Source organism: Osmerus mordax, chromosome 10 (genome assembly GCF_038355195.1).
Source record: "Osmerus mordax isolate fOsmMor3 chromosome 10, fOsmMor3.pri, whole genome shotgun sequence".
Taxonomy (NCBI): Eukaryota; Metazoa; Chordata; class Actinopteri; order Osmeriformes; family Osmeridae; genus Osmerus; species Osmerus mordax.
Window position 1 is genome coordinate 7100811 of NC_090059.1, and position 12158 is coordinate 7112968.

A 12158-nucleotide genomic window follows, 5' to 3' on the forward strand; every position below is an offset into this window, starting at 1 on the left:
CAAACATTGCTCTCTTGCACACACACACGCCAACTCGCACACGAGTGCGCACACGTTTCTTATATTCGACACAAACAAGTTGAAGCCTCACAGATTCTGGGCTTTGTGCTGCTCACCACCAGTGCAGAATATGGGACGCACAAACTGGAAAAGGTTACTAGTCCACGTACAGCAGATGAAATAGGAGGATGCATTTGACGGCATAACATTTCAAACAAGACGAGCCAAAGGTTTACGTCACATCTCCAGCCTGACACCTACACACAAGAGACCACACCTAAACTGTTGGCATCCAAAAAAACCCTGAGCTTTCATGCCTTGACCCCAGCGCAGAGACGCCATCATCAAAGCCTCGTGTTAATTATTGTCAGTCATTGAATGCTCAATCCAAAAAGTGCCAGCATGAGTTTCATGACTCCCGCTGTGACGTAACGAAACACAGCGGAGAGAGACGAGCGAAGAGAAGTTGAGGAAGACGTAAAACACGATATAAAAGAAAATCTAAATCAAAAAAGAACTTCCATGTTTCTTTTCACATGCAATGAACTCATGCAGAGGCTTGTCTTCGTAGCCGTTTTTTTTTAATCGCAGCTCTGGTGTCAGTTTGTTGTTGGATGTTGTCTTATCGATAAAATACAACATGCAAAGGAATGTTACATAATAGGAGAGGAAATGGCTGAGTTGGAAACTTAGGTGTGAGCTCAAACAGCTGGCCTCCATATAATATGATACATAATAAAACAGCAGAGCGCTGGGAAAGAAGAGAAAAATGGCAAGGGCAATATATGGGAGAGGGAGAGATGAGGAAGAGAGAGAGAGCGATGAGGGTGAGAAAGACGAGGGTAAAAAGGGATGGAGAGAGTGATGGATAGAAAGATAAAAAGAGGACGGAGGAGAGAGTGAAATACGGTGAAAAAAGAGCGATGAGGAACACAGAGAGAGAGAGAGAGAGAGACCGAGAAAAGGAGGTAAGAAATAAACCGGGGCTCTTACAGGGGAGATGTACCCAGTCCGGACGTGCTGCTCTCGATCCAGAGCCGTCCTCAGTTGCAGCTCCAGCTCCTGCTTGTGCTGGTTGGAGTCCAGCAGCTGGTGGTGACAGCTGTCCAGCTGTCCCTTCAGCTCTTCTACCTGGGAGAGGGAGGGGCCAGGCGTCAGCAGAGGGGGGGAGGAGGACATGCTTCAAGCTCTCGCTAGAGTATCGTGTTGGGCTGCTGGTCTGGGTTCTACAGAACACCACCAATCAGATTGACACAGGAAATGTACACTTGCATACTATCCCATACTACTGGCGTACTATGAGGAATGTTTACGAAAATGTGAGACTATTATTATATTTTAAATTCTCATACGCACGCACACACACACACACCCCTTTCTTGTAGCTCTCCAGCAGTTTCTCCAGCTCGGCCGTGTCCCTGGTCTGCAGAGCCGACGGCAGGGGAACCCTCCTCTCCTCCCGTATGGGCGTGTTCTCCACCTGCTGCCAGTGCTGCTCGATCACCTCCTCCACCTTCTGGTGCCTGTCCACAGACCCCGGCCCCGCAGGGCCTTCCCCCGGGGCCCTCTCCCCCCCTCCGCTCTCAAAGTCCATCCGGCCGCCCTCCCCCGCAGCCGCCGGCTCGGCGGAGGAGCCGGTCACGGACTCGTACCTCTTCCTCCTCTCCTCCCTCCGCCGGCTCCGCTCGGGGTCTCCCGGGTCGGCCTGCAGGGGCTCGGCCTCCTGGGCCCGCTGCTGGGCCATGGCCTGGGCGATGGGTCGGAACTCGGCCCAGTCGAAGGTCTTGGAGCGTCCCTCTCGCCGGCGCTCGCGCGCCCGGCTCTTCTTGGGGCCCTGGCCGGGCTCCCGCTCCGCGGAGGAGGCCTCGGAGGAGGAGGGGAAGTCGTGGGTCACGTCGGGCCTCGCCAGGGCCTCCGAGGGGGCGAAGGAGCCGTGGTCCTCGGTGGAGCTGGGGGGAAGGTGGTGGTGGGAGGGGCGGGCACAAGGCACAAACATGAATGACTAAAACTCACAGGGCTTTGCTGTCTGGCGGTGGGGGGCTGGGCACAGGAACATGGAGAACTGAAGACACATGAGGGATGGGTATTGCTCAGTGGTAGAGCATTTGACCGCAGATCAAAAGCTCGCGGGTTCAAATCACCCCGTGTGTGTTGCTTTGGATAAAAGTGTCTCTGCCACGTGAAAACATGACACAGCATTAGGCTGTATAAAGTGGTGGTGGGACAAGTCAATATTGGTGAGTCAATATCGTCTCTTTGAAGACAGAAAATGATACGACACGGCTAGCTAGCTTTTGACAAAAGCACAGGAAACATGTATTTTCTTTTGTCAGATTTTTGGCGCTCCAGAGAGCAGGTGTGGAAGATGCTGACCTGGCCACATCCGGGGCTGTGGAGGAGGGCCTCACGTTCTTCATGACCGCCAGGATCCAGTTCCTGCGGATTCCTGCCGTCATGGCCGACAGGGTGTGGACGCCCTCCTGGGTCTGAAGAAGAAGACGTCTACACATCATGATCTCTTGCAAACAAATAGCTGTGGATATAGTAACTTCACAAGTACGACCAACGACGAGGCCAATCAGCCGTGGCTCGCTTCAGCTATTCTAAGCGGGTCGCAGTGGCTAAAAGCTGTCCGGACGAGCTGTGGTGAGGAGAGAGAGGACACTCACGTGGATCTGGAAGCCGTAGTTGCGCTGAGCCTGGTACTCCGTGACGTTGTAGCAGGTGGACAGGTCGATCTCCCCGTCCAGGTCTGAGGCCTGAGGACACAAGGAGTTCCTCACACGCATGCACACATCTGGTCTGCTGACACAGCAGAGACAATATACACATACAGTACTGGGCAAAAGTCTTGGGCGCAAATAAAAAAAAATATATATATATAAAAAGTTCATTCATTAAAAAAATCAAAATTATGACAAGACTAAAACATGTTCATGTATCGGTAGACCAAATATATTTTTAAGACAGTTATCACGTTGAGATCATGGACTTTTGCACAGCACTATGTGTATATGTTTAAAGGGGTCATAGAATGCAAAACCGAGTTTACCTTGTCATAGTTGAATAACGACAGTTCGGTGGGTAAAATGGACATGCAGTGAATCTCAAAGCCCATTGACACCTCTTTCCTATCTAAATCTCACAATTTGAAACTGCCGCTGTAAAACGAGCGGTTTCAAAAAAGCCACCGCTGTCATTCTATGACCCCTTTAAAGTCTTATTTGACCCCCCCCCCCCAAAGTCAATAGCAGTCATGCTGACAGAAACAGTAAAACGGCATCAGTCACCAAGGGTCCAGGAGAGTGTTTGGGAGGTGAGACTCTACCTCCTCAGCGATGGAGTCCTTGTAGTAGCGTAGACTGTGATCTGTCAGCACGAACCAATACTTCTTCCACTGCAGCGGAGAGGAGGGGAAGGCCAATGAGAGGTCAGAGACAAGGTTAGGACAAGCCGACAGACATTGAAAAAGGCAGAAACAGGTTCATCCGATCGATCCATGTGAACAAGGACTGCTTTCGAGCCATGAATAAAACGCAACTGATGATAAACGGATTGAGATTGGAAAACCTTTTCAAACCAGTATCCGACGAGTATTAACTGGCAGCACTCTAACAGGCAGTCTCTAACAGGAACTCTCTCCATCCCCCCTCACTTGTCTAGATAAGGTCCATCTTTAAAAGACTTGGAAGCACCTCCCTACTCTTTCAACTGCCAGCCATTGAAGCGCCGCCATCAAAGCCCCCCCCAAAGGCCATAGAATGCTACAGGCGTTCTCGAATTGCTTGAGGTGGACACTTCAGATGGCCGTTTGAACTGGGGGGCCCTGGTGCTTTCATGGGTGCTGATGAGCCCCGCGTGCGGACCCAGGCTCGTGTCACGGGGGAGACGGCTGCGGTGTCACGTTTGCCGCCGCTGCGTGCGTACACAGGCAGGGTGCCGTACCTGCGCTTGCTCGTCCAGCTTCACCATCCAGCCCTTCTTGAAGTTCAGTAGATCGGGCTGTCGGAGGTGGAGAGAGAGAGAGACAGAGAGAGAGGGAGGGAAAGAGAGACAGAGAGAGACAGAGAGCAAGACAGGGAAGGAGAGACAGAGAGAGACAGAGAGCGAGACAGGGAAGGAGAGCCAGACAGAGAGAGACAGACAGAGATAGACAGGGAGAGAGAGATAGAGGGGTAGAAAGACAGACAGGAGGACAGACAGACAGAATGGAGGAAAGACAGAGACAGAGGGATAGAGGGATAGAGAGAGAGAGGACGATAGAGAGGAGGACAGACAGACAAACAGAGACAGGAGGAGACAGAGAGAGAGAAAACAGTTTACACCAGTCCTCATGGCACTCTCAAACTCTAGTTATGACATTGTTCCACAGGGATGCAGTGCTGTGCCCGACTCTCTAACCCCCATGCAGGACGAGCTGGGAGATGCTAATCACACAGGTACCATGTGATCAACGGCAGCCAATCACTGCTCTACACCCAGGTCACATGAGCAGCATGACAACAGCCAACTCACCTGAACCTACTTTGCCGTCTGTATCGAACGAGGGTTAGCTGAAGCACTTTAAAAACCAACACACAACACATTTTTCTGCACTTAAATAATAATCGATTAAGTTATATTCTAAGTCTTATGACGTATGATGAGAAACAATTGGTCTCTGACTCTGGTCATCCTCGAAAGACAAAATAATTAAGGATTAAGAGCAGAAAAAATCATTCCAACATGCACGAACAAATACCGAAAAGAAAAGTGGGCCATAACTCTGATCTAGAGTCAGATTTTGCCTCCTCGCACGTTCTCTCAACCCTCGGAGGGGTACGAAGGAATCGGACCCCAGACCAGTCGTTAGAGACCGCCTCTATCCACTAATCCAACTTCAGTGTCCAGTATTGTCGCCTGGTGTGCTACCACACAGTGGAGGGGAAAACACACACACAAGTACCCGCCCACGCGCGCATACACACACACACACACACACAACGCAGGCATGTGAACAGTGCCTTGGGGAAGCAGTGGAAGTCTGGTGACTCAGACGCACACACACCCTGCTCATTCATAAACACACACAGCCTTACAGGTGCACTGTTACAGGGCATGGCTGCACACAGAGAGAGCAGGAGGGTAACCTGAAGAGAGGAAGGGCAGGCTGCACTGCCCCCAGCTGCCTGGAGGACTGCACTACAACACACACACACACACACACAGCAGTCACACACACAAAACAGACTAGTTAGTCTCAAGGAGTAAAGAAAGGTCAGAGTTGTTTTTGTAGGTGTTTTTCATTTTAGTTAGGGCTACACGCTACGGTATCAAAAGCACAACTTTCCCACAGCTACCAATAATCCCTGAACCTAATCCCGATCACAAATGACGTATTAAACCAAACAAACCGAATTGTTGTTGCATTGTTTCCATCACAGTATTGCCTCACCAACCAGATCAGGGTTAAGGTTTCCCAACCAAGGAGCCATAATGACTTATTTCAGACAAACAAGATTGTTAGTTAAACAACAGTTTGGTATAACCCCCCCCCCCCCCCCCCCCCCCCCAGGTCCAGGCCCTGTGGTTCCCCCTAGGTTAACCCTACAGCTGAGGTGAACAGCAGGTCTATCGTCTGGCCCTTCAGACACAACTCCTTCAGCCCACACACATACGTACACACATACGTACACACACACACCTTGGGCAAACAACATCGCCTGATTGTTCTGCTGCGCACCCCCCCGAGCCTCCAGCGCATTTGGACCAATGAGAGGCCGGCCCAAGTCACCTGCCGACTCCAAGGCCAAACTCTCAGCCACTCTCACCCTGCGGTCAACGACCCTGGGCGGGCCTCTGGTGACAGACACAAACACTCCCCTCCTATCTCCCAGGCCCGGGGCAGTGAGAGGCTGTACTGGCCTAGCCCCTGCAGACCAGCTGCAGAGGCTGGAGACCCCAGAGCCACAGCCCCTGCACTGGAGCAGAGAGGGTGAGGGAGTCCATGGGGGGAGGAGAGAGAGGTGAGGGGGGGATGAGGGAGGCCATGTGGGGAGGAGAGAGGGGCGAGGACGAGGGAGGAGACACTCACGGTCATCACAGACTCGGTGGTGCGGCGGTCCAGGGACTTGGCTCTCCTCAGGGGGGGCAGGGTGGAGGGGAAGTCCAGGCCCTGGCCAGGGTCATGCCTCTGCTCCTGGAACACAAACATGCACGCAGACTGGTTATTAGTGTTCTTGCTACCAGCAAGGCATACTATTTGGTACTATTGCGCTACCAGCAAAGGCTTTACTGTCAACTCACATTTGATATACTTTATATTCTAGCCACCACGGCTCCTCCAAGTTTTTGCATTACTGTAACCCAGACGTGAAAGGTGTCAAAATGTGCGTTTTATTCCCGATTGCATTGCTATTGGTTGACGGAAGGTTCCAGTAATAGGAGTTAGCTAGCTAGAGAGTTAGCTAGCTAGAGCTAGCAGCTAATGCTCAGTGACGTCCACCTCAGTTTGGCAGATGATATCAGCCCACAGCTAAAGACTACGGATGTCTGGGGCGGCAGAAAGCTCACGTCACAATTCCCCCAGACATGGTACCCCTCTCTCGTCTTGATTATTGTTGAGAAATTCTATAAACATTGTCCTTGGGTGTATTGAAACTGACTTACTTTCGTCATTACAAACGGTCGCCAAACATCCTTCAGAGGAAACCGATTCGACAGAGAAACGTCAGAGAGACGTCCAAAAGCGTTGGGGACAATGATACGATCGAGATCCTTTCCTATCTCACCCGGCCTACCACAGACGTACCCCTCAGCAACCCGGCACTGACCCAGAGAGCAGGGGAACTAGAAGAGACTGCGAGAGGCAGGAACAAGAGGGAACAGATCTTTCGAGTGCTGGCGCTCAGACTCTGCGCGGAGGCATGCTAAACCGTAAACAACCTGGGGAGACAGTCTAGGACAGTCTGCTGATGACGGTGGCTAGATTACTGAAGAACGAGTCTCTGTGGAGGGCCGTGACTGTGTGTGACTGTGTGTGTGTGTGTGAGGGGCTCAGTGTTCTCCTGGGCTCTTCTCTGACCAGGCTGGGAAAAGGAAGCACAATTACCAGGGGACTCCGACCACAGAATGGAAACTGGAAATGAACCCGGAGCACACTCTGACCCCCCCCGAGCCCCTAACCCAAACAAAGACAGGACGGGGGCGGGCCGGGGGGGAGAGAGAGAGAGATGTGAAAAGGGGTAGGGAGAAGACGAAGCAAGAAAGTAGAAACATTTGAGAAAAGGAGGAAGAGGGGAAGGATGGGAGGGAAATAACTTTCTTCATTCAAAGAAGATGGGGGGGGGGGGGGGGGGGTGGAGAGGAGGAGAGTAGCTTCGTAGCGCCGTCTGAGCGTTTTTAAACGGCATTTGAAACACATCCATGGTTAACTTGTACACAATGCGTATGCTGTTACACACCCACCAAAGCGTGTACGCGCGCACACACGGGGTTAGGGTATACCTCTCTGTGGAGGCGGCGCTGCTCGCTGCGGCCCTGCCTGCCTCCGCCCCTGCCTGCCTCCTCCACCTCCATCCTCTCAGCGTTCTCCAGCTCCAGGGCCTCCAGCTTCTCTATCACACCGGAGCGACTGAAACACACACACACAAACACACACACACACACAGATGCATGGTTAATGACGGCAACAGGGTGCAGAGGCCTGCTGGTGGTCTCCGGGTAAGGTGAGGAGGACACGGTGAGGGGCTGCGGTGGATCACACCGGATGGCATGGCCAGCATTCACTCAGAGAAAGAGAGGCCGAGCGAGACACCGCAGGTAGAGAGAGGGGAGAGACAGAGAGACAGAGACAGAGAGAGAGAGCGAGAGAGAGAGAGAAGGGCAGAGAGAACGAGAGAGCAAGAAAGGGAGAGAGACACAGCTAGAGAGAGAGCGAGAGACAGGCGGTGGGAAATATGAAATGACTCGGTTTTTTTCCCCCCCTAATGTTGTCCTTATTAGGGGAGCTCTGCTACCTTACAAGGCAACGAGGCTCCGACCAGGAGGGAGGCATTCCTGTCACATGATCCCCGGATGCTTCGCTTACTGCCGGGGTGCAGTGAGGCACTGTGTGGGTACGGGCGTGAGTGTGTGAGTGAGAGAGAATGAGACAGAGGCGAAAGGGGGTAGAGAGATAGAGAGAGACGGAGTTACAAAGAGATATCTGATCCCCCCCCCCCCCCCCTAAAAAAAAATGAATCGAATGGGACCAGTTATCTTTCTACTGATAGACTCTATCCTCTCCTCTCTCTCTCATCTATCCTCTCCTCTCTCTCTCTCTCTCTCTCATCTATCCTCTCCTCTCTCTCTCATCTATCCTCTCCTCTCTCTCTCATCTATCCTCTCCTCTCTCTCTCATCTATCCTCTCCTCTCTCTCTCTCTCTCTCTCGCTCATCTATCCTCTCCTCTCTCTCTCTCGTCAATCCTCTCCTCTCTCATCTATCCTCTCCTCTCTCTCTCGTCTATCCTCTCTCTCTCGTCTATCCTCTCTCTCTCGTCTATCCTCTCCTCTCATCTATCCTCTCCTCTCATCTATCCTCTCTCTCTCATCTATCCTCTCCTCTCTCTCATCTATCCTCTCTCTCTCTCTCATCTATCCTCTCCTCTCTCTCGTCTATCTTCTCCTCTCTCTCGTCTATCCTCTCCTCTCTCTCTCATCTATCCTCTCCTCTCTCTCTCTCTCTCTCTCTCATCTATCCTCTCTCTCTCATCTATCCTCTCCCCTCTCTCTCTCGTCTATCCTCTCCTCTCAGCTCTGGCTCGGAAGGAGGGGGTGGAAGAGCCAGGAAGTGTGTGTGTGACCTGGGTAACCTTTCCTCGAACCGAGCCAAAGGCTGACGTCTGGATGGAAAGAACAAAGCCTGTTTATCCAGCGAGTGTTTAGCCTGAACAGGAGAGGCTGGACAACCCTGGTGAGGAGAGTTATCCATCAATAACCACAAATCCTAGCAGACTAACACTGGGATTTCGGGATATCACTTTGCTCTGAGGGGATTTGACCAAATATGGCCCATTTCTCGACCCGTTGAGAGTTCACCGTTATTTCTGACTATGTGAGTGGGCACCACAGAGAATTGGTGTGTTTGTGTGTGTGCACGTCACAGGGCTGTCTGTGTGTGGGCATGCCTTTAAAAGGATAAGCTCCTCTCCCGCCAGGCAAATGTTTGCAGGTTTGAACCTGGAGTCCATCTAAATCAGGCCCCGATTAGCCTCTTTACCTAACGGACAGCATCTAGCCAGCTAAGTTAAGGACCAGCTCCTCTCTGCTCTCCCGGGCTGTGTAGAGCCTACATCTCCCGGGCTGTGTAGAGCCTACATCTCCCGGGCTGTGTAGAGCCTACATCTCCCGGGCTGTGTAGAGCCTACATCTCCCAGGCTGTGTAGAGCCTACATCTCCCGGGCTGTGTAGAGCCTACATCTCCCGGGCTGTGTAGAGCCTACATCTCCCAGGCTGTGTACAGCCTACATCTCCCAGGCTGTGTAGAGCCTACATCTCCCAGGACACAAAAATCAGCTGGGTGTCTCTCCACTTAACTCCAAGTAATTCCGAGTCCAAAAAGTAATTAACCAATCCAGCCAGTCTTTTATTCATCTATTGATATCCATCTATTGATATCCATCTATTGATATCCATCTATTGATATCCACCTATTGATATCCATATCCATCCATATATCCATCCATCCATCCAGCCAGCCCCTCCCTCACCTCCTCTCGGGGCTGAACACGGCCGCCTCTCTCTCCGGGCTCCGTGCCCGGCTCCTCTTCTCCGCCTTCCTGGCCTCCGCCTCCAGGCGGCGCGCCCGCGGCGTGTCGGCGTGGTTGCCGTGGGCGCCGTGCGGCTGGCGCGGGTGGCTCTCCGTGGAGGCGACCGTGCTGCCGCTGGCGTCCGAGTCCAGGGAGCTGACCGAGCCGCTGATGTGGGAGCCGTTGGAGAGCAGGGAGCTGCCCGAGGGGAAGGGGTCGCTGGGGGCCGGGGAGAGGCACCGGGGGAGGCCCCCCAGGCTGGAGCAGGAGCCCGTGGGGGAGAGGAGGTCGTGGGGGGGGTGCGGGGCGGCGCCGTGGAGAGGCGGCCCGCCGCGGTCCACCTCCTCGCCGTTTAGGGAGCCGGCGTCCGAGCCGCGCCCTGCAGAGGAGCCCTCGCCTGGGGGGAGGGGGGCAGAGGGGTGGACACAGGGAAGGAGGAAGTGTTAAACGGCGCCGAAAATGGGATGTCTTTCCCACATAACTGCACATCCACCCCTAAAACGATCTCAGTTCCAGATGGACGCCCGATGCTAGCCCTGAACCTCTCGGGAGCAGCTGTCGCCATGAGACGGCGAGTCAGCATTTTCAGGGGACGCGGACGCGAAAGCGGCGTGGAGGACCCTCCGTCCCCTCGCTCCTCCCTACCTGCGGGGGCCAGTGGGGAGCCCAGCGCGGGCAGGTCGGCCGCCGACCACACGGCCGCCCCCTCCGCCTCCCTCTGGCTCAGCTCCTCCTGCCAGATGATGGAGCTGGAGTCTGGAACCTTCTCTGCCTCTGGGATCCCCGAGCCCGTCACCGCCACCTTGGCTGGGCCCGGCTCCTGGTGGGTCAACAGGAAAAAAAAACAACAACAACATGATGGCAAAATAACATGATGACGACCACACAACGACAAGACAACGTGACGGCGACAACATGTCAACACGACATAATAACAATAACATGACAAGGCTTTCAGCCGTCTGTCGGTTTTAAGGGGTGAATGAACACTGACGTCAACCACACACACTTTAGTGTCCTACTCAAACTGGTGGGTGGTATGTGTGAGGAGTCTGACGTGCGTGTTTTAAAATACACTGTGTGTGTGTGTGTGTGTGTGTGGTTACCTGGGAGGTGGTAGGCTCCACCTTGCGTTTCTTTTTCTGGTTCTGCTTGTTGGTCCGGGGGTACACCACCAGCTGTTCAGTCCAGCTGCACACAGCAAGACAGCGGGTTAACACACACACACACACACACACAGGGTACCTCAAACACACACTGGGCAACACGCACACACACACAGAGAGACCTACCCATTGATAATCTCTTTGTTTTCTCCCCTGATGAAGTATTCCTGCTCGGGGGTGATGATGCACAGGGCGTTCTTCTGCCCCGTCCGGGGCTCGGCATCGACGACGTCCGAACACAGGTTCATGTTCACTGTGCCCTGGGGAAGCGTGCTGGGCTGGGGAGGGAAAACAAGCACACCACACGGGGTTACATTCACTGTGGGCTAGGGCAGTGTGAGGGGCTGGGGTGGAAAACAAGCGCACCTTGTGGGAGGGAGTAATGAGTTGAAGGAATATGGATTGACTGATGGCTGGAGTTTATTGCTGGACGTGACGATGCCTACGAAATACCTCTCACGTCTGTCTTTCTCCCATCAGCCCCTTCTCTCTTCCCCTCTGTCTCCCTTTGAGGTCACACCACCCCCCCACACCTGTCCTCTGCTCTACTGTTAGCTTATGCTGCTGTTCGCAACAGGTCGCCCTGGTAACCAGGGAATCCTTTCAGTTCCAGCGCTCGATGGGTGGAATGTGTGTGTGTATGTATAATGTGTGTGTGTACCCTCGCTCAATAACTGAGACAAAGAGTTGCGTACAACATGCTGGAGATGCCGAGCACACTTCACAGCACTTTGTAAGCACAAAAGGAGTCCTGTGGTGCTACACTGGCATACGATACAAGCGGACCCTTCTCTCTCTGTAGATATGGAATGTGACTCAATCTGGCCCCTCTCCCTGTCCAAAGAGACCACCACATGACACGTTTACAATGGCCAGGCTCTTTGGACAGCACTGATCCAGACAGTACTGCAAACACTGGGTTTGACCATCCTCACAACTGTACTGCACCTACTGCCAATACACGCAACCCATCCAGACTGGCTGTGCATGGCTGGGATTAGGGCCTACATTGTGCGTTTGTGTCTTTGTGTGTGTGTGTGTGTGTGTGTGGTGCTGTGTGCCCATGCTAACCCACAGAGTGCTCCCTTCACCTTCCGAGGTAGACTTCCCAGAAGGCCATGGTGAGGTCTGACTACCCAGAAGACCACGGTGAGGTCCGACTACCCAGAAGGCCACAGTGAGGTCCGACTACCCAGAAGGCCACAGAGAGGTCTGACTGAGCA

General features: G+C 53.3%; 1 protein-coding gene across 2 annotated transcripts in view; it reads right to left on the bottom strand.

The window, feature by feature from the left end:
- mprip (myosin phosphatase Rho interacting protein) overlaps positions 1-12158 on the bottom strand; it is a 36961-nt gene that overhangs the window by 13422 nt on the left and 11381 nt on the right. For both annotated transcript variants that reach the window (XM_067244454.1, XM_067244455.1), the window contains exons 4-15: positions 11062-11213; positions 10876-10960; positions 10415-10589; positions 9731-10166; positions 7486-7612; positions 6074-6178; positions 3946-4002; positions 3329-3397; positions 2670-2759; positions 2374-2486; positions 1373-1949; positions 994-1131 (exon numbers count right to left, since the gene is read on the bottom strand). In XM_067244454.1, the coding sequence (XP_067100555.1) occupies positions 994-1131; positions 1373-1949; positions 2374-2486; positions 2670-2759; positions 3329-3397; positions 3946-4002; positions 6074-6178; positions 7486-7612; positions 9731-10166; positions 10415-10589; positions 10876-10960; positions 11062-11213 (2124 nt within the window). The remainder of the gene's footprint in view (positions 1-993; positions 1132-1372; positions 1950-2373; positions 2487-2669; positions 2760-3328; positions 3398-3945; positions 4003-6073; positions 6179-7485; positions 7613-9730; positions 10167-10414; positions 10590-10875; positions 10961-11061; positions 11214-12158) is intronic.